Source organism: Marmota flaviventris, chromosome 4, assembly GCF_047511675.1.
Source record: "Marmota flaviventris isolate mMarFla1 chromosome 4, mMarFla1.hap1, whole genome shotgun sequence".
NCBI lineage: Eukaryota > Metazoa > Chordata > Mammalia > Rodentia > Sciuridae > Marmota > Marmota flaviventris.
Window position 1 is genome coordinate 163,792,076 of NC_092501.1, and position 23,027 is coordinate 163,815,102.

The window sequence follows — 23,027 nt, forward strand, 5'->3', positions numbered from 1 at the left end:
TAAACATCTGATTACAAGTCTGCAAAGAAATAAGCATTTTAAATATCCCGGACTGCGATTTGATCATTTGAGTCTGTTGGATGTGAGAATCGGGGTCCCCCCTGTGTATGTCTTCATGTAATTCTTCAGCCTCACTTCTCTAGCAATTCATTCTTATTTTCATTTACAGAAGTATCAGCTCTTGATTAATTGGAACTACCAGCCAGGGCTCCTTCCCCACAAACAGAAAACACAAATTTAGAGTCCGAATCTTGACATTATAGTAAATGGAGTTGGCCCTCCCACCTCACCCCTCCTGCTCCTCCCCTGGCCTGGCCTCCTGGCTGACAGCAGCACTGTGTGTCCAGCCGGCTTCTCTGCCCCTGTCCACCTCTGCCTTTCCTGCCTCCTCTAGGATACACACGAGGTGCCGCCCTCACTACAGCCGCCTGGCGCACATACATTTTCACTCCTGCATTTAGCACTAAACTTCAAATAAATGCATCCGCTTCTTGCTCTCCTTCTGTCTGTTCTCAGTGCGGGCGCTGGGATGATCCTGTTGGAGTGTACACCTCTCCTGTCCTTTCTCTGCAGAGAGGACGTCTAGTTCACCCTGAGGAGAGCCAGAGCCCTAAGGAAGCCCATGGGCCTGGAGGCTTGGCCTCCTGCCCCTGGCCTTCCTAACTCGAGGGCTACAGCTCCTCTCTTGGGTCCTGTGCTCCGGTCATCCTGGTCATCTTGGTGTCCTCTGAGCCCATCCGGCACCTCTGTGCAGGACTCTGTCTGAAAAGCTTGACCAGTGCTCCCTGCCTCCTCCCTCCAGCATCCTCGTCACAGAGCCCCCTGGCCCCTCATCCATGCACGCTGCAGCACCTGCATTCCACCCTCTCACCTGGCTGCGCATTTCTCCTAAACTTATGCAGTACTCTGTTTTTCTTGTTTAGACTTCATTTTGTGTCTCCCACCCACGCACACGCTCCAGGCATGCACAGAGGTGCGCACACGTGCATGTCCGTATCCAGCGGATGGAGAGTTAGCTGCACAATAAACACCGAATAAACAAGAAGCCTGCTCAGACCACGTCCCCATTTTCAGCACAAGAGAAAGAAGTTAATGTTTGCTTCTTCGTGGCAGACAGCTGGGGCTGGTATGAGTGGTGACTTTCCTCAGAGCCCAGATCGAGTGTTAGTGAATCCGCTGTTTGATGGGGATCTTCATCTCTTTTCTGCAGTCTGATTTGTTATGTAATACGATCTTTTGAAACCAACGGTGACTTACTCTTCTACAAATTGTATAGCATTCACTTGAACGTTTAGAGGGACGTTCCATATCTCTGCAGCAGTAGGAAGCTCCCAACCTTCAAACAGAAAATGAATGGTGGGTGATGAGGCTGTGCTTGCGGGAGAAGCGTGGAATAGAGCACCCTTCCCCAGCTGCCCTGCAGCAGTCGGAGCAGGGAGAACAGAATGCAGCCTCCAGTCCTTTATGGGCGGCAAAGAAGCTTGTCAGCAGAAATCTGCATAAACACACTAATGTGACTGGAGAATTAGGGAGGAAAGAGCCACAAAATAAACACAGGGCTCAGAACATTTGCTGAGCCAAGCCTGAAACAGCAGCGGCCCCCACGGAGGGCTGCAGAGCTGGCCCCGCAGCCGCCGCTTACCCTGTGCCTCGCTCAGGTGACTGTGGGGCTGGCACGCTGGTGTCAGAGGTGGAGGGTCCTCCACCAGGGGAACTGACCCCTCTGGGCAAGCTGCCCCACCCTGTACTGAACACTGTGGCTATGCAATGCCGTCGCGGTTCCCTGTTGTCTGTGCAGTCTGACTGTGCGCTGGTGGAGGAAGAGAAGCACATTGGCATGCAGGGCAGGAACAGTGCCAGTCATGGGAATGTCCCCCACAGTGCACTTGCTATTCCTGAGGGGGTCCTATGACTGTGGGTCACATGGGATCCCAGCGTTATGAGCCACGTCCTGGTGATCACGAAATGCACACTTTCTCAAGTTCCTTCAGTGATTAGGCCACCGTGAAAATTATTCCTCAATAGAAAATGCAACTTCCGAGAGGTTTGTTTTAAAGTCTCCCATCTCCTTTATCCGCTAATTTCCAAATCCACAATCAGATCCCCAGCTTCATTTTTCTTCTGTAGAATTCAACAGTAATTTAAAAGTACTACATCGATGATAACTCCAAATCTATTATCTCATTTTTATTGCCATTCTTCTGTTTGTTGTTGTTGTTTGTTTGTTTGTTTGTTTTTTGCAGTGGACACTGACCATTCCTTGTTTTGAGCAAACGCTGTGGGGAATCCTGGCTTGTAGAATTATAGGTAACGCTAGTGTCTGGCTCAGTGGAGCTTTGTTTTGCGAATGCACCTGTGTGAGCAGCAACCTGTAAAGACAGGGAACAGAGGAGCCCTCTGTCCAGTTTACAGCGGTCACTTTGTCTCGACTGTTTTTCAAAATGTATTGGAGAGGGGTTTCTTTCATCCCTCTCACCCATCCTGGTGGTTCTGACATGCGGCTGCACAGCGGCTTGTAGAGGTGGTGATTAAGTTTTATTCCTGTGCATGGCTACTCTGTGAATGTGTCCTGATGGAGTTCCGGGGTCCTCAACTGGGGGGCCTTTGAGTCGTTGCACTCTTGTTGTGAACAGCCGACAGTGTGAGCCCTGCTTCCTGTGGTACACACTTGCAGGGACTTCCGTGGGTAACGTGCAGAAGGATTGCGGGGGGTTACCTAGGACAGGAACCCCGTTGGCGTAAAGCAGGTTCTGCCTCAGTAAATGTGGCCAAATAGCTTGCAGTGTGGCCAGTGGTTTGTTTCATTAATGCTTAGATTCCAGCCCTTCCCGCAGCTGTGCCCTGGTGCCTCGTTGTGACCTTAGTTCATACTCCTCTGGTAACCAACGACAATACTGATGAACGTCATGGCTCGTTAAGCTTCCTTTGTGAACAGTCTGTTTGGTTATTTGCCATTTTAAAGACGTGAGTTTTCTTTCTCTTTCGTCTGGATACGCAGGAGTTCTTACATACCAGAATATTCTTCCTCTCCACATGAGCATCTTGCATGCACCTCCTTCTGTACTTCTGGTTTTTCTCCCGAACTCTCCTGGTAGTGTCCGCTCTTGAGGGTTAGTGGTTTTGTGTCCTCTTTTGAAGAGAACTTTATAACTTTCATGTTCTTGAGGGTTAGTGGTTGTGTGTCCTCTGTAAGAAATTTTGGCCTTGATCAATGAAGATTTTCTTCTTGATGTTTGATTGTTTTAACTTTTACACTGAAGGCAGACTACCCTGTGGAAAAGATTTCAAAGCCCTAAGACAGTAGGACCAACACGTGCCTCCTGCTGCGCTGCAGAGCTGCCCATTACAAATCTGATGGACTAGGGAACTGGCCTCTTTCAGAATCTATTTTTTTATTGTAATAATCTGTTTGCTCTCAAGCCAATATCAAAATATCTTAATTATTGTAGCTATATATTAAATCTTGATATGTCCTAATCAATCAAAAAAGTCCTAATTTTGCTCTTCAAAATGTTCAGACAGTAGTGACCTTTGGACATTTGTATACATATTTTAAAGCCAATTCAGCAATTTCAGTTGGATTTTAATTAGTATTATTTCAGATATAATTCATTTTCCACTTCATGAAATGTTACAACTCTTCTTTCAGTCATCATTAATTTCCCTAAAATATTTTCTAGTTTTTGGTTTAGAACTCTTTCCCAGGTGTATTAAATTTATTTCTAGGAATTTTTCAAATTTTGAGAATATTTTCTTACTGGAATATGAAAATTCCACTTTCTTATCATTTGTGAATACTCTAGAATGATGCAATTTTGATTTTTTATGATCATCTGTTCTTTATTGGACTTGTTAAATTCATAAGTAAACTTTAATACATATGGATATTCTGTTTTTTGCATACAATGCCATTCTCTAGTTAATGACTTTTATTTTTCATTCTTAATTCTCTATCTTTTTTCTTTGTATTGTTTTGTGAGCTATGCCCATTGATTAAACAGTGACTGAAGTCAGCAATACCAGACAGCCTATTCCATTTCCAGACCCAGGGAGAAGCTCCAGTGTTTTATGATTGAGAGGTAGTTTGAGTGGCCACACCACAGCTACAGTTACTTTCCTTGGATTAGGTAGTTTAATATTTTAAGTTATCACTATCTTTAAATCAAGAATGGGCATTGACTTTTATTAAGTGCTTTTACTTTATTTATTAAGGTGATCCTACATCTTTTTGTATTATTAATTATAGGTGTTGATTTTCACATATGAAGGCAACATTGCACTTCTAGAATAAAGCCTATTTGGTTGAGATATACTAACTTCTCATTTCCTATATTGCTTGATCAGTTGGTTATACTTGGCTTAGGACTTTGGCATGTATTTTAATGAGGGAGGTCGGCTGTACTTCTTCTATAACACACCGTGAGAGTCTGACACCACGTTCACGGAGGCCTCTTAAAGTGAAATGAGAAGTGTTTGTCTGTCGTTTTCTGGAATAACCTGTATAACATTGGTTTATTTGGTACTCAATGCCAGGAGGAATTCACCTAAGCTTCCTCTGTGCAAGGGGTTTTAGACATCGATTCCTTTTTGTTCACAGAAAGGAGCTGTTTGGGTTTTCTGTTTTCTCTGTTGGTGTGGGTGAGACGTGCTGTTCACCTTGTCTGAGGGTCCGACTCGGGGGTGAGCGCACTCCGCTGTCTCCCCTCACGGATTGTGTTTCTGACAAGGGGTATTTGGTGCATTCCCTCTTGTTTCTCTGATTGTTCTTATCAGGGTCGAGTTTGTAGATTTTCAAGGGATCACCATTTAGATTTTTTATTTTTTGCTTTATTTCTGTTTTTTCCTATTCCACCGAGTTTTGTTCCTACATTTTTAAAATTTTCTTCATTGTTTCTGTGTAATTTGATGTAATTTTAAAAGCTACTTGAAATGTACACCCAACTCACTAACTGCCACTTTCCCCTCCTCTTTAGCACACACCTCTCAGGCTGTATTCTTCATATACCACACCTGTAGCTGCAGCCAATTGGTATGGTCTGCTTTAACCAAACATTTTTTTTTTTTTTTGGTACCGGGGATGGAATTCAGGGGCACTTGACCACTGAGCCACATCCTCAGCCCCATTTTGTATTTTATTTAGAGACAGGGTCTCACTGGGTCGCTCAGCACCTTACTTTTGCTGAGGCTGGCTTTGAACTTGTGATCCTCCTGCCTCCACTTCCTGAGCTGCTGGGGTTATTGGCATGAGCCACCATGCCAGGCAACCAAAATATTTTCTTATTTGTATTTTTTTTTCCATTTTTACTCATAGGTTATCTGCATATATATTGTATAATTTCCAAATATTTGGGGGAAGCATCCATTACTGATTGATTTTTTAATTGAAATGAATATTTTAAAAGATATGTTTTATTGTTATGTTTAGAGTATATAACATTTTGTCCTGATGCATATAGTGATTACTGCAGTCAAGCAAATTAACATATCCATCACCTCAGTCACCTGTTTTGTTTTGGAGTAAAATCCCCTAAACTCTCTCAGCTAATTTCCTGTACATAGTTGAATATTCCATTTTAATTCTACCATGATCAGAGAATAAACCTGTTGACTCGGATCCTCTACATTTAATGAGATTGAGCTGGGCCCAGTGGTTCATGTCTATAATCCCAGCAACTCTGGAGACCAAGGCAGGAGGACAGTTACCTGGAGGTCAGCCTGGGCAACTTAGGGAGATCCTGTGTCAGAATAAGAAAAGGGCAGTGGGGTAGCTCAGTGGTCGAGCACTCCTGGATTGGGCCCCCAGTGCCCCCCCACCACATACACACACATGCACACAAATAATAATAGTAATAAATTAAACAAATAAATGAATTTAATGAAACTGCTCTAGTTCACCTAAGAGGGATGCATATTCTGCCATTGGTAGTAAGGATGGCCTATGTAAATTAATAGGTCAAACTTAATTATTTAAAATTTTGTTTGCTTATTCCATAAACCATAAAGCAGAATTTCTCACCATCATTGTAAACTCATACTCTCTCCCTGTAGCTGTGCTTATTTTCTTAGGAATGATGCTGGATCTTGTTTACGGAAACCGCGTTTGCTCCGTCTCCTTCTTGCTTTGTCAGTCTGTTCCCATGAAACGTCCCTTATTGGGGGCACTGCTTCCTAACTTGCACTTTGTCTCACCCAGCATTATGAGGATCACCTTCTCGCCTGGTAGTACTGTTTGTATTTGTATCTTGCTTCTTTCTCTGACATTCAAATTTTCTTAGTCTTTATGTTTAAGGTGCTTACCTTTCAGGTAGCACGTTTCATATTCTAATCCAGTGCGTAATCTGTGTCTTTTAACGCAAGTATTTGGAACCTTTGTATCTGCTGCACTTACGGATGCGTTTGGGTTTAAATCCATCCTTTTATTACCACTTTCTTTTATCTGTTCTTTGTGACTTTATTGATCTTTGTTAGTTAAAATGTCTTTTTGATTCTTGTGCTTTAGCAACACAGAGCCTTCCCTCTACTTGCTTCTTCCTATGCATTTGTTAGTTGCTTTAACTCTGTATTTTTATTTAGACTGGCTCACAGAATCCCGTGATGAATTTTTAGCAGCCACCCATTTCACTTGTTATGTTTAGTGGAACAAATTTGAATTTTTCTATTTCTTCAATTACAAATATTTGAAGCAATTTGCAGCAATATGGTATTCCTTATTGTCTATACCTCCCATGATGATCTATAAGTCATATAATTTTTATTCTTTTCAGATTCTATGCATTGGTTCCTGAATTATTTCTGTCTTTTTTTTTTAACAGACTTTCATTGGGGATATCCTTCTGCTTGTTAACCCATTCAAGGAGCTCCCAATCTACTCTACCCTGGTGAGTATAAACTTAAAATACCTTTTAATGACACAAAGGAACTCTCTAGGGATACACCTGTGTGTCAGATGATTGTTTAGAGCAAAAGAAATAATAATGAAGGTCACACTTCTCAGAAAAACATTTTAAAATTCTCAGTGAATGGTTGCATGTTAATTAGTTTGTTCTGAGGAAACTTTGAAAATCAGAGTTAATTATCAAAAGTATGCTTAGCACTAAAAGTATTTGATTCTTCTAAGACAGTACTCACTGGACAGGCCAAACTGATGGCTGCTTGTTCCATACTCTCCTGTTAACCTGGGGATCTGTGCCTTAAAGCCCTTGCTTGAATTCATGAATTCTTCCTAAAGAGATTCTATTGGGTTGAAGCGTGGGACAGGAAAGGGAAATAGTGCGTGTGTAGATTTTCCCAAATGACTGGCTAGTTTTAATCGTAAGACCTTCATGATTAAGAGATACATTACTTTTGGAAAATTATTCCAGCCAACTGGAAAACACAGGATGATGTGGAAGCAGTAGTGGATCGAAGGCTGTCTCAGAGGGCTCTTAGGTGTCAGTGTGTCCATGGGCCAGCTCAGCTCTACAGTGGAATTCACACTAAGGAGTAGGTGTGTGGAAAGTAGGAGATAGGGAGTAGATGTATCCTCCTGAAGCCCAGTCACACCCATAGATAGGGGGGACAGAGGGACAGACAGACAGAGGTCACCCTCTGCAGGCCCTCGAGGCATCAGGTCTCACCGCACAGCTCAGGAGAACAGCACTGCGGCTCACTAGGACCCTCCCCTGGGCACCAGAAGTCAACTTCATAAAACTGTCTTCATTGTCCCAGTCCTACCCGAGCCTCACCCCGGGCAACCAAGAGTCCATGGACATGACAGACAAGAGCAAGAGGACTTTCCCAGTCATTGCAGAAGTTCTGTCCGAGGCTTAGCGTTGATCTGACGTGGCTTCTTAATAACTCAGGAAAAGCTCAGCGCTATTTCTGCCACTTTTCTGTTGCAGCATAAATGATATTTCTGTGAGGTTTATCTAGTAATGCAGAGTCTTGGACCAGTGTCAGATGTTCTGTAGAACTGATTCATGCAAGGCAGTGGCATCCGAAACCCTCACGCAGGTCAAGGAACAGAGGGTCACTAACTCCGCAGATGTGTCTGTGCAGAATAGTAGGCGTTTTTCCTTTGTCCGACTTGTGAACATTCCCTTTTGTGGCTGTGTGGCAGTGTAATTCACCACTGATGGAAATCAGGTCTGTGCGAGGTCCTTGTGGCCTCCACCTGTGCACTCGTGCTGCTGGGCACAGCTCCAGGAGGGGACTGGTGGCTGCAGGTGTGTTGTGTGCTCAGTTTGGGGACATGCTGGCAATCTTCCAGGTGGTTGTACCAATTTATGTTCTCACCAACAGAATGTAGCAATCTGGTTGCTTCTCTTCTTTGAATAAGCGAATCCTATTTGTTCTGTCTGCCATCCTCCTGGGTATAGAGTGGAATCTATGTTGGTCTCAGTATGTTCTTCTATGAGAAGCAGTGGCACTGACCACATCTCACATGATTATTGCCAATGACATCCTCCTTGTGAAGTGTCTGTTCAAGACTTTCACATTAAAAGTGTTAAAATTGTTGGGTCATCTTTTTCTCAGTGGTTTGAGGACCTTTAAGGATTCCGGATTCTAAGTGCACGTGGGAAACACCTTGGAAGAGGGAGGGTGAGATTCGACTGTTCTTTATGTGTGTTTGACACAGCCTTGTTTTGTAAAGACCCGCTTCCCCTCTGCACTCTGGGGGCCCTTCTGCCTTAGCCAGGTCTCCATAAGGAGAGGCCTGTGGAGGTAACGTCCCTCACCCCGGAGCCTGCTGTCTGCACGGCAGTGTCTCCACTGCAGACCTTCATGTTGGCCCTTCTCCGTTGGCCTGGGCATGGCTGGTTCTAGCGTTTCTCTGGCTTGGAGTCAGCTCATCAACTCCCTGGGGTGTGTTGGGGAGCGGAGTGAGAACCCCCTGGATCTTCAATTTTATTGCATGAAGCTTGAGAATAACTAAAATTTCCAAATCTCTTAAATATATGATTTCTTTTGAATTCTTCTCAGTGAATAATCTTTCTGCTCTTCTGGGAGATGTCTTACATAGTTTCATTCGATGTTTTAAATGATATTATAAATAATAGTCTAAATTTTTTTTCTGTATCTAGTCATCATGTAAAAGCGATGTTTCAAAGAATAACATTATCTTAAATCTAGTAAGTTATTAAATTCACTTGATAGGTATAAAATCATTTAATTTTTAAAGTGCACAAAATCATGTTTTCTACAAAAAAAAAAAAAATCTTCTTTTACAACCCTTCTGCCAGATTTTCCTTATTTTACCAGGTAAGATAACCATAAAATTGGTAAATGGAAACTGTAGTTCAATTTAAAAGTAAAAAATTATTCCTGATCTCAGGGGAGACTTTAATAACTCCATATCAGGTGTGAAGATGTTTTTTTAATTCATAAGGTCAAGGAAACTCCATTTTATTGGTATTTTCATAAGAGGGTACATAATGAATGGAATATTTGATTTTAACAAATATTTGTGTGTGCAAATGAGATAATCATTTTTCTCATTTATTGTTTTGTTTATGAATTGTTTCCTTACTTTCAAATGGTAAGCAAACCCTCTTTAATGTTTCATTCATTTCTTTATAATATTGGATTCTATTAGATAATAATTAGAGATTTTTGTATTTATGCTCATGACAGAGATCAGCCTCTGATTTTTCTTTTACTATTTTTTTAGTCCTTCATATCAAAATTATGCTGAATTCATAAAAGTAATTGGAAAGTGTGTTCTGTTTCCAAGCTTGGAGAGAGTCTGTGTGAGCTCAGTGTTATTTCTTCCTCAGTGTTTGGAAGAACTCACCAGGGGACCACTTAGGCCTGCTGTTTTCTTTGTAGGGAGGGCTATCATTCTGGGTTTAATTTCACTGACAAATATGGGGCTCTTTGTGTTCTTGTTCCTTTTTATTTAAGTTTTTAAAAGTTGTGGGGGTTTTCTTTGTTTGTTTGGTACTAGGGATTGAACTCAGGGGCACTTAACCTCTGAGCCACATCCCCAGCTCTTTTTAAATTTTTATTTAGAGACAGGGTCTCACTGAGTTGCTTAGGGCCTTGCTAAATTGCTGAGGCTGGCTTTGAACTTGAGATCCTCCTGCCTCTGCCTCCTGAGCTGCTGGGATTACAGGCGTGTGCCGCTGAGCCTGGCCTAATAATTATATTTTTAAAGAATTTTCTGACTTCGTAAAATCAGTGATCTAGGAATTTATTAATTGTATTAATATCTTCAAAGAAAAATATCTTGGCTTCTTTTCTTGTATAGCATATTTGTTCTCATTTGACCTCTCTGCCTTTGGCCTTCCCTTCTTCCTGCTTTGAGTTCACTTTGATCATTGTTTACATGGTATAGATTTACCACTTACTTATGGCCTTTGTTAATAAAATAAGATCTTGAGGCTTTTATTTTACTTTCAATGCATCTTTACTGAATTCATAAATTCATTATCATTGAATTTAAGATATTTTCTGTTTCCATTTGTGATTTTTTTCTTTGTCATATGACTTCTATAAAAATATAAACTTTATTATTTTTTCTGTTTTCTACTTTTGTTCTTGACGTATAATCTGGGCAGGTGGCCTACCAGGTTATAGTTATTCTCTCTTCTTTTGAATCTACGGATAATGTCATCTATAAATTGTGGACACTAGTTATGTTATTTTTTAAATGCTAAAATTTCCATTTTATACTCTTGATCTCTGATGAATTTCTTCATTGTTCTGTTCTTTTCTTGGCCATGTCAGTTGCTGATGGTTATAGTCTGATGGCTGTAACCCTGGGATTATTTTCGTGTGTGTGTGTGTGTGTGTGTGTGTTTTCTATTACATGGTGTATTTACTGACACTCATGGAATTTTGGGGTTAAACATTGAATGTTCCCTGTGGAAGTCTGCGGAGCCTGGGATGCTGTTACCTCCCCACAGGAGAACTTGCTTTTCCCTGGTGGCAGGTGAGCTGCAGGCAGGCCCCTTCCCCGCTGAGGCACTAAGGTTCTCACTGACCCTTCTCGTGAGTCTGCTGAGAGCAGGGCTGATGTGCACAGGGCTGGTGTCCATGGGGCTGATGTCCGCTGGGCTGTCCTCCTTCCCTGAGTCTGGAACGAAGCTGACTTGTCCTCCGAGCCCTGAGAGACTGCTCCGATCTCTGCTTTACTCCTCAGACACTTCACTTCCTGCGAGGCCACTGAGCTTCACTCAGAAAAAGGACCATGTGTGCTCAGAAAGGGTCACAGAAAGTCCCCCTGGATGGTGCATCTGGGTTTCTCCACCGTCTTGGCTTCTTCTGTCTCAGCACCTTGCTGATTTTCAGAGGCCTACAGTTTAGATGCTTAATTTGTATTTCATACGGTTTTTACAGCTGTTTGTGGTAGGAGAATTAACAAGTAAGCAGCTCCTGTAGATATAGAGTACCATGGGTCTTACCTGTATTTATTGCACCAATGTAAGAAAATCAGGGGGTCCTGTGCCTTCAAATCCTGAGCTTGATTGGAAGTTCATTGGGATTTAACTCAGGGTGTACCTTTTAGCAGGAATAGGGGGAGAAGAGAGAAAGTGGGAGAGCAAGCATGTGCTATCTTAAATGAACTGTGGGACATTGTTCCTGATGTAGCTACAGGATCACAGTTGATTGTAAAGCTGACAAAGATTTTACAGTGAGACAAAGTCAGTTTTGGAAAACTGAATGAAAAAATACAGAAAAATAACTGTTTTTTAAATGCTCCTCTGAATGTAGGGATACATCAATTCTGAGTGTTGGTCGAAGTTTAACATAATAAAGGGTTTAGGTATGACTTTTCTTTGTCATAGGCTTTTGCATCTTGTGGTGGAAACAATCTATTATTTGGTAGGTTTGTTTGTTTTTTAAAGTGTTAACAGTATGACAGTTTTATGGCTTCAAATAATATATTCATAGTTTTTTCAGAAACACATATTACTGGACAAAAGGAGACACACGTTAAGAGGTATATTCTTTATTAATGTAGAAAAATAATGTAATACATTGGGTTGGCAGCCAGAATGGTTCATCACAACTTAAAATACAAGGTATAATATCCAAAATTATAAACATATGGCTTACATATATATTTAATAATTTACATAACTAAATTTAATTACATGTTTAATACACAAATATTAACATTTAATATATGTTTTGCATTCACACTTCACTCATGCTCATCATTTCTAAATGTCATGGAACATAAGAAGGAAATAAATAGAAGAATATGTGAAGTAAAAGTGCACTGATACAAAGCTTACCATACGATTACTTCATTCTACAGGGCATGGAATTCCAAAGGGCATGGAACTTTCAGAGTTCCCCTCCATTATGCAGAATCTGATGGTCTACAAAACCTAAATAGGGGCAGGTGCAGTGATTCAGGTTGGGGTGAATTAGTGAGCATCCTCTGCAGCAGTGCTAGAGGTTAATAATCTAAAAAATTGCATTACAGTGACTGTGCTGTCCCCTGGACACGACAAGGAAAAGAATATCGTTTCTGTGTCTATTTATTATCATTATATGTCTGTCTTTTTTAAATGATAATTATTTCCCAAATGGTTTGGTTTCTTCCCATGGTGATAGGGTTATTGAAAGGATAAAATAGCATATTAGGTGTGATCTCACCTGCGAAGATCATGAAGGCCAGGAGAACAGTGTCCATGTTCAGAGTTACAATGCCCCAGGCCATCTGTGCTTCACCTTCTCCTTGTTCACACTGGGGATCTGTCTCAGGCCTTGGTGATGTCCGTTTCTGAGTTCCAGAAAGTCATTAATCGTGGGTGCAGGACCCTCTTCTTGGCCAGGTTTATCCCAAGATGAATGTGAACGTGCGGCAGCAGGAAGCCCTGTCCGTTAGATCCTTGCTGCTGTGGCGACGTCAATCTGACACTCACAGTCATTTGGCAGGCCAGCAGTGGGACTTGTGCTGTCCCTTCACGCTGAGGACAAGTGACATCGTCAGTTTTCAACATGTAGAATGTAGGAGAGAAGATGGAAAAGTAGCTAGATCTCTCTGCACTAGCTTTACAAAAAGCAACTTAAAATCAGAAGCAAGCAAGCTTTTATCAAGCCAGTTAACACCTGTGGAATCCATTAACATGATACCGTGTGTGAAATACTGAGAGACACTACGTTGTTGTCTTCATCCTTAAAATTGCGCGGACATTCTAGAGACAGAACACCAGTCACACGAAAGAGCACCAAAAACAGCACTTGCGCTGAGGACAGGAGCACAGGAGCCGTGTTGAGGGTGTGCGCTGATTGAGAGTCAGAAGGATGAAAGGAGAGAAATGGGATGCAGGCCGGAAAGGCCGTCCACGGAAGGGAAATGGGAGTGGGGGACAGGGCGTAGAGGGCTCTGGAGATGAGCAATACATGACCATGGAAGGCACAGTCCAGTTTGAGAAGAGCAAGGCGTTCAAAGGTTGAACGTTAACAGTCGGGCCTAGGCCTGGAGTATGAAGTTAGATTGGGGTATCCTCTCAGTAGACGTCCACCCTCGAGGATCTCAGAAGCAAATGCCGTCTTTACGCACGTGCAGATTCTTGTGAAAAACATGAGCTTTTCCACAATATGCCCCTGTACCTAGGTGCTGCACAGGAGAGAAACATTGTCAGTAGTGTGTGAAGCCAGAGCCCATGCCGCCTCAAGCCATCGGCTCCTGGCAGCTTCCGTGAGGTCACCATGGTCCTGACAGATGGGGCCAGTAGTAGAATGGCCTCTTCATAATCTGTGGAAGTCAGAGGCGACTTCAGGAGTGAACCCGTGCCGGGTGCTGCCATCTGCTGGCAGTTCACTGAAGGCATCATGTGGGCACAGAGGAGGAAAGGACGGAGCTGATCCTGATTCCCTGATCCATATTCCCAGAGGGCCCGACAAGGTCAGGGAGACGCAGCAAAGCTGGTCTGTTGCCAGCGCCCCCTTGAGCTGAGGTAGAATGCTTGACATGTCCACGGTCCTGGAGTTGTGTTGTCCCCAGTGACACAGAGGGGCAGAGCAGAAGATGACATGGAGAGAGAAAGGAAGTGTCGGCCCCGAGCACCTTTGCTGGACACAGGAGCATGTGTGATCATGTCCCCAGTGGACATGAGAAGCAGTGGACAAGCTAGAGGCCTGTCAGTCCTCGGAGACTAGAGCTAGGTGAAACCCTCACTTTCTGACAGAAAACATGGAGGAGGGAATGTTATCGTACTATGGGGATCAGGAATCACAGCACTGACCACCCTGAGCAGTGTCACCCAGTGGGATCTGGGGATCCTGACCTGCAAGGAGGCGGGTGAAGAGTGGGATCATCATGAAGACACCGTCTGGAGACGCCAGGTTCTTCTCCATGTCTGATCTCTAGTGAAACTCAGCCTGAGAGGAGAGGAGACCCCCGAAGGGGTTTCAAGAAGCAGCGTGAGAACCGCATGCTTCTGGGTCTCTGCTGTCCCCTGTGCTCCTGGTACTTCATGACACTCAGCAGAACCAGATCACACCCAGGGGACGGGGAAAGTGAAGCGGTGTTAGGACCGACGTCTGTCCTGCCAGGACGGGACCCTGGGCTGGCACTCCACAGCTGCACACAGGGGGTGTGTGAGGGCTGCGATTTCATTAGTTTTACTGTTCATTTGGATTCTGGAATGATGAGAAGCACAAAAGTGTCAATAAAATACGCTAGACTGTGTGCCCGCCGTCCATGCGACTCTTTTAGATACTGCAAGTTACAGATGCCACATTTTCTCTCTTTACTCCTGAGGTGCAGCTGTAAAGATGCAGTAAGAAAACACTCCCTGGTCTAACTGCAGCGTGTTTTCTGGGTGGTACTCACATGATGCTGTGTTTTAATTCATGGGGTCTTCAGGGTCATGGACACAGGTGTGGCAGCTGCCACCACCCCACAGCTGCTACCTTTCATTCATGTTTACTGTACACGTTTTCATTCATGCATATAATCATTCAAAAACTGCAGATGCCATTATTTTTTAGTTTTTAATTTACCCAAATAACATATTAGCTATGTCTTTTTACAAAAAAATAAAAAGAAAAGAAACTAAAAAACTCCAATTAACTATAGGTTTCTAAAAGTTTTCCTTGTTGAAAGCTTTAGTCCTAGTTAGTGTGTTCTAAATTAAAACTGCTTTTTTTTTTAATTAAAACACACAGTGTACCATTATACTTATCTATTAATCTCTACTGCAGATTTTTAAATTATTAGTGTTTCTGCTGAGGTTGGTTTGACGGGTTTGTTTTCTGGTCCTGTTTGGGAATTTCAGAAACCTTCTGAGTCCAACACCCCCCCACCCCCAAGCTCAGCACACAGTGTGCGATGATTCTCCTCTCTGGTTACAATAGCAGCTCTCGGTGTGTAGTGGGGTTTCCTCCCTGGAGAAGTGGTTGAATTCTGTCTTCCTTATGTTTTCATTCTAATGTAATGAAATTCAGTAAAAACTCAAAAGGACAAACAGTGCTAGCAGCAAATCCTGTAGCATCATATATCACCATTAAGTGAATTAATTTGTATTTTTCTGATAAATGTGTAAATTCCTGTTCAATTCAGGAGCGACTAGTTTCTCATTCTTCAGGTTAGAAGCCTTGCTCACTTAGGCCATCAGTGCTCAGGGTGGCGAGAGATTGTGCGGGATGTGAATTGTCACGGTGTTTTAGTTAGCTTTTTGCTGCTGTGACTGAAGGTCCGGACCAGGATGATTGTAGAGGAGAAAAGGCTTATTTCAGGGCTCACGGTTTCAGAGGTCTTAGTCCAGGGAAGGCTGGCTCCATTCCTCAGGTCTCAAGGGGAGGCTGAACATCATGGAGGAAGAGTGGCAGAGGGAAATAGCTCACATGTGATCAGAAACAGAGAGACTCCACTCACCAGATGCAAATGTAGACCCCAAAGCCACACCCCGACGCCCATCTCGTCCAGCCCCCATGCCACTCCAGTTAATCCCATCAGGGATGGACTCACGGACTAGGCTAAGGCTATGACCCAGTCATCTCTCCTCCAGACCTTCCTGCATTGTCTCACATGGGTGCTTTGGGGACACCACATCTAAACCATGACACATGGTTTTAGCTTCCTTCTCGGGTATCTGTTGGACTTTTCTGCGTTGTTCTTATAGACAGCAGAATATCTTAAGACTTGTGAACCAAGAAATGAAGGATAAAATATAAAACTCAATATTATGCCTTGAAATGTGCTCAGCGGGTGGAACTTTATGAGTGTTTTGTGGATCCAAATGAGATTTGAAAGGAGAGAGCCCTTCAGTTTTGTAGCAGATGGGACAGGAGTCATCACATCAGGGGAGGAAGGGTCCCGGACCTTGCAGAGTCCCGGACCTCACAGGGCACCCTGGACCTTCCACAGCGTCCTGGACCTTACACAGAGTCCCGGACCTCACAGGGTGCCCTGGACCTCACACGGTGCCCTGGACCTTGCGCAGTGGCGCTGACCTTGCACACATGTTCTTTTTCCTGTCCCGCCTCCAGGTCTCTCAGCTCTACCTGAGCCACACGGGGAGGCCCAGCCCCTCGCTGCCTCCCCACCTCTTCTCCTGCGCAGAGAGGGCCTTTCACCAGCTGTTCCAGGAGCGGAGGCCTCAGTGTTTCCTTCTCAGGTGAGTCACCTCGCCCATCCCCATGCTCAGATGTGCCCCAGGAGCTCGGTGGGGACAATGTCCTCATTGGTCCTGGTTGGCACTTACTTAACGTCCTCTGCGGCTGGCGGCCAGTGTATCACTTCAGTAAGTACAATTGACTTGTCACACGGAGGGACATCTTTCCTATCAGAAGTAGCCCCAAGTGCAGTGGAATCAATACCAACAAACTTAACCTGAAACTCATTTCATTTTGAAGATTTAAAACCTACAGCCACAGTGAGCCTAAGAAGCGCACAGACAGCAAGCTGAGGCTGGTGCTCCGGAGCCACGTTCTCGGTGCCGGCAGCGAATGCCCTGCCTGCGGCTCCGGTGTTGACTGTCCTCTGCTCATGCTTCACCAGGAAATATTCCCAGGGGTGTTCTTTTTAATTTGATATGTAATGGTGATTTTTAACCCCATAAGTTTTCACTAGAGCAAAATGTCTTCAAATAAAGGGGACTACCTCAAGATGTGGGGGTGAGGGACTGAGCTTACATGTTGAGAGATTCAAGAAATGTTTAACTATTAAACTCTGCGCCAGAGAATTATATCCGACGCGACCTGTGCTGGAGGGAGACATCTGTCAGTGTGCACAGCTTGGCCTCCTGACTGCCAGTGCTGGTGGCTGGAAACCGAATGTGTAAAAGAAAGTAGCACGCAAGCCTAAATGAAGCACAGACAGTGTAAAGGTGGAACCTGCCTAGGTTCTTATTTAATTTTTTTAATTAAGCATTTATTTATTTTCTTTGACATCATTGATTTCATCCAAAATCCCTTGGAGGGTTTGATTAGTGTGTTTCAACTCTAGTGTTCTAGGTTTCAAGATGGCGCACAGCAGTTTTCACACTGTGTTGGGAAGAACTCCAGGGATGAGAGACGTAGGCTGGGGCCCCTCACCCATCCCTGAATGAAGCAGCTCTCTTTTGTCTGCTTTCCTATTGGGTTGCCTGGTCTTTATTGAAAAGGGAAACACAGCTAAAAATTGCTTAGGAAATATTGTAAACTGATGAGATTGTGGGGAGTGTTATTGACATCAATAACTACTATTTACTGAGCACTTACAGGGTGCCAGCTCAGAGGCTTTCCTGAGCCTAAATGAAGCTAAACCCCTTGTATGGCCAGAAGGGAGTGCACCCCAACTTCCCATTGCTACCCAAGGGGACCATCAAGAGCCCTACTGATCTTCCCTAAAATGATGGTCACAAATACTCGAAGTGACTGAGATTCTTTTTGATCACTCAGTTCTAGAGCAGACCATTCGGCAGCTATCCATGAGTCGTGACGAGCATTGGTCTGAGGTGTGCTGGGTCAGGCAAGGGAGGAGCCAGTGACCACCCTTCTTTGAGGTCTGCCAGGACACGGTCCACGATTTCCAGCCAGTGCCTTTGGTGGAACAGCGGGCTCCCTTTGTATAACCTGAGTTCTACATGTATTTGCTTAGGGATTTTTTCTCCTGGGAAACTTGATAATAATTTATAGAACCAATGTTCCTTTGGGACATTTTCCAAGATTAATAATGCCATATCAATCGTTTCTTCTCTCAAGTTTCGAAGCAGCCTCACCGAGTCCTTGTATGCAGAACCAAGCCCAGATCTGAGCTCACAGGGAGTTCTGATTGTGGCCCTTCTCTCTTTTTCAAAACTGTGCATTGTCATGTGGCTTTGACCCCTCCACAGTCCTCCTGTCTAAAGCAGAGGCTTTCTCCACCCCACCCAGTGGGGTTGATTCTGTGTGATTCATTCGCCGAAGTGGCTTACACATTGTTCTGTGCCCATGTTGTGTCCTGGAAGTGGCTTTTGCAAGGGTAATTTAAGACCTGGTGAGCAAGACTCAAATACTCCTGAATGGGTGTCCTATAACTTAGTACCAGAACAGAAGATTTTTAAGTCTACCTCTGAATTTTTTTTAATGCCTGATTTTGTTGAAAATCTGAGGTTCTCATAGTAAAACGTTAAGGGAAGGTTCAGATGAGGGGAGTAGAGACTTTCATTAACAATGTGGGACTTACTTAAGGACTTTTCTGGCAAAAGCCCTGCTTTAGTCAGGTTTTTTCACTGCTGTGACCAAAAGACCTGACGAGAACAGACAGAGGAGGGAAGGTTTATTGGGGCTCATGGTTTCACAGGTCTCGGTTCACAGATGGCCAACTCCATTGCTCTGTGTCTGAGCTGAGGCAGAACATCTTGGCAGAAGGATGTGGGAAGGAAGGACGTCTGGACATTACCATCAGGAAGCAGAGAGGGAGAGCTGTGCTCACCAGGGACAAAATACATACATGTCCCAAGGCACGACTCATGTGACCTGCTCCTCCAGCCACACCTCACCCGCCTACAGTCACACCCAGCTGATCCAGTCCAGTAGATTAAGGCACTCATTAGGTGAAGGCTCTCACAACCCAATCATTCCACCTCTGAACTTTCCTGCATTGTCTCACACGAGAGCTTTTGGAGGGCACCTCATATCTAAACCATAACAGGCCTTTGAACCAACTCCATTAGAATAAAATTTTCTTTACAGAAGTCTGCAAAAGTTCTAATAAAAGGACTTTAGAATTTTTTTGTGAGCTGGGCTTGGTAGTGCATGTTGGTAATACTAGCAATTTGGGAGGCTGAGGCAGAAGGATGGCAAGTTTGAGGCCAGCGTCACCAACTTAGCAAAGCCCTCGATAACTTAGCAAGACTTTGTCTCAATTTTTTTTTAAGGGCCAAAGATGTGGCTCAGTGATTAAATATATATGAATTTTCCATCTGAGTCATAAATAATGTCACTGAATACCGGGCTGTTTTGGTCATGATTGTGTAGGAACCTCAGGATGATCTGATGTCATTTGGTGTCAGGAATGTAGTGTGGCTACTGTTGGGAGAGATGCTATAAGCTCGTGAGGGTCATGGGGACGTCAGTGTTGCCATCATAAACTGCAAGCTTGGGGGTGAGAGCTCTCCCTAGGTTAGAGGAGAAGACTGATTATAGAACCACCTGGACTTGGGGAACCTGGAAGGGTCCTCTCTAGGACCTCCCGAGGGCCAGGCTGGCTGCTCAGGGTCCAAGACCTCACGCCCCAGGAGTGGCTGGGGCTTCAGGTTGTTTCCGGGAGAGGAGCACATGCTGGGGAGGATGGTGACTTTCCCTGGGAGGTGCAGAGAGATTCAGTGGCTTCCCCAGGGCAGCACCCCATGGCTCTGGGACACATGCCCTTCCCACTCTAGATGGCTGTCACCACTGTCACTCAAGACACAGGGGGGTACCAGCTGTATCCCTCCCATCAGCCTGTGCCTTTCTGCTGCAGCAGGGGCTGTGGCTCTGCTAGGTAGGTCACAGGGAGAGGAGTGAGGGCACCTCCATCTGTAGCCTGGATGTCTGGGACACTGTCCACACACAGCACACATAGGTCCAACAGACGTCTAAGGCCAGTGTGTCCAATGAGGAGTCACAGGACTTGTTTATGTCACTCCTTGCCATCTCTGTATCTGGAATCACCTCTGGTTATCTGATTTTTTCAGCGCCTTCTCTGAACTAGTGAACCTCTTTTCCCTGTTTTCTCAGTGGGGAGCGAGGATCTGGCAAGTCCGAGGCCAGCAAGCAAATCATGCGGCACCTGACCTTCAGGTCTGACTCCAGCAGGGCTGCATTCGACGCCAGATTTAAACACGTAAGTCGCTTGCTTTGGCTTGGCGGACGCGTGAGTGAGCATGTTGAGCAAAGGATGGTGTCACTCACAAATAGGGGGGACGCTATCACGGGTAAAAGGAGGTGAAATTGGGGAAGGAAAAACAAGGGAAAGGAAAAACCTGATTAAGCCCTGGTGCGACTTAATGCTGTCCAAGTGAACATTTATTTTTAGTGCATTTAAAATATTTTGAACATATTCTTTTGTTACATTTGCTCTGAATGGTTGGACTTAGAATAAAGTCAGAGGACACTGATGCTCCTGTAGGAAGTGCCGGTTTGGAACTTCGGAGACACTGACCTGAGGATTCTCGAGCACTGATAATGAAGTCTCAAGGCATCTGAAAGTGACGCGAGGCAGTGATGAACCTAACCGCAGAGCTGATCCTGAATCAATCCAGAAGCCCGGGTGGCCTTGGGGTCCGTGGCCCTTGAGACTCACCCGCTCTGCATCTCCGAGGTACAGCAGGCCTCGAGGAAGACGCAGAGCACAGCCTGGCGTGAAGGTCAAGCTGGAGGGATCCTCACAGTGGAACTCGGAAGCTGTGCCCAGGCCCGACCGCTGTCGTCCACCCGCTGCCTCTTGCTGCTACGCGGTTCTAGGAAGTTTTGCTGCCGGGGCTTTCAGGGCACAGCAGGTGGAAGAAGCAGCTCATGGCCCCGTCGTTCTCTCAGTTTTGCAGCCATAAACCAGCACCCCCCTTTCCAGCCTCTCTCCCTCTGCACAAAGTCTCATGTCCCACCGTCCTGGCTCCCTTGCCCATCCAGCGTCCCTCAGGTCATTGCAGGTTGATGCCATTGTCTCTCAATGGATGGCCTCAGGGCCCTTCCTCGTGCTTCCTGTCTTCCTGGTTCTTGATGATCTTCTGACACATGTCCAAGGAGCCACTCTTGGTGGGCAGGACAGCTGTGCTTGCCAGACTCAGACAGGGCCCAGGCCCTGTCCCTCAGCTAGGAGGAAGGGACAAGAGGGCACTGGTCCAGGGAGAAGGCCCACGTGAGGAGGTGAGCCCCGCCTGCTCAGGTGCAGGCTGGACTTGGCAGGACTGCTGTGCTGTGGGGCGGGGGGGAGCCCCTGGCCACTCACACTGTCCATGGCAAGAGGAGGGCAGCTGGACTGTGAGCTGCAGTCATGTGACTTCTCAAAACGCCAGAGTGATTCTGTTGCCTGTGCACAAAGCTCCCTAAGCAGGCACGGCCCAGCCTTCTCCCCGACAGCTGTGAGTTCTCCTCCAGCCTGGGGTGTGACTCTCCTGTCCTCAGCCTACACGGAGCCACTCTGAACCCAGTGGAACTCACCCAGTCTCTCGCTGGCTCATCCAGCCAGTACCTGTTAGCTTCCAGGTGAATTTGGCAACGCTGTCTTTCCCTGCCATGGGGCAGGGCTGGGTCAGGTGGTGAGTGAGAGAACGTGAGAAATACACAGGGGAAAACACTTTGGCCTAGACAAGGGGCGGTAGAGAGGACTGATGGCAGGAGACCATGGCATGTTTATGTCAAAACCGTGCTCTCTTCCTCCTGCGCCCCCCAGGGAGAGATGTTGCTAGAAATAAATCAGCGGGCTCCGTGTGACGTTACTTTAGATCCTTCCCCCAAACACGGCCGTCCGTCTGAGAGCCAAGTTAAAGTTCTGAGCCACTGGGCTGCGAATGTCGAGCTGTGTGCTTGCATGTCACCTGCCTGTGCTGCTGGCACTTCAGGGCGGTTATTTCCACTGTGGAGACGTTTGCTCAGGAATGTCCAAAAATGCACAGTATCCGATTCCTCGTCGAGAAGTGAGAGAAACTTTTGTTCAATACATGGATTAGTATTACATATGGTACTTTTAATTCTAAGTCTTAACCTTTTAAAGCTACTCTAATGCATTCCTGAGCTCAGCCTGAGTCTGGAGATCCAATTCTCATGAAGAATGCATATCCAATGAGTCCTGCAGCTTACTTATCTACTCTCACGTGTGCTCATAAATGACTTCAATTTAGCAGAGCGTGGTGGTACAAGAGGCTGAGGCAGGAGGATTGCCAAGCTCAAAGCCAGCCTCAGCAACTCAGGCTAGGCATGTGGCTCAGTGGTTAAATACCCCTGGGTTCAATCCTTGGTACCAAAAAAAAAAACCCCACAAACTTTATGACCATTTATTGAGCTCGTACCATATTGAGAGTCACATCATTCTGTAATACAGTTCAAAATTAATGCCTGCAGTCAACTTGAGAAGAAGAGCGTAGCCTGTTTCCTTTGTTCAGATATGTTCACATGTTAATATGTTGATTACCAATACCGAAATGTCAGAGCATGAATAAGCAGCATGGTTATGACGTGAGCTCAGTTAACTAATGGAAGCAACACAGCTGACTTAATAGGAATGACAGGGAAGAGTAGTTTCCCCTCTAACTTAGAGACTCAACGTTCATTAAGACGACAGTGTGAGGGTGCAGGCTGAGAAAGTTCTGGACTGCCCTCTGGATGCCTAGTGCACAGGGGCTTTGCTGCCAGCTCAAGGGAAGACACCTGAGCTGCTCTCCCCAGGCAGGGGTGGACATGACTCTTCCAAACCAGCATCTGGGAGCCAGGGCCATAATGTCAGCAAATTCCAAGTGAAACTGCCTCTAATTCCCTTGTTCATTTTATTCATTCCTCATGACCCATGAAAGACGCCACAGTAAATGATTTATAATCTCATGGAAAACCATCGTGTTTGGGCAGTTACACTCTGTATATCAACCATGGTTTGTCGATACAGAGTTTGTTTCCCTTTAAATTCCCAACCACATGAATGTCATTCG

General features: G+C 45.0%; 1 protein-coding gene across 1 annotated transcript in view; it reads left to right on the plus strand.

Annotated features, from left to right (window-relative positions):
* Nucleotides 1-23,027, plus strand: part of Myo16 (myosin XVI) — a 403,324-nt gene that overhangs the window by 150,906 nt on the left and 229,391 nt on the right. The window contains exons 11-13 of the mRNA XM_027938777.3: nt 6,813-6,878; nt 16,432-16,559; nt 20,125-20,230. Coding sequence (XP_027794578.3) covers nt 6,813-6,878; nt 16,432-16,559; nt 20,125-20,230 — 300 coding nt within the window. The remainder of the gene's footprint in view (nt 1-6,812; nt 6,879-16,431; nt 16,560-20,124; nt 20,231-23,027) is intronic.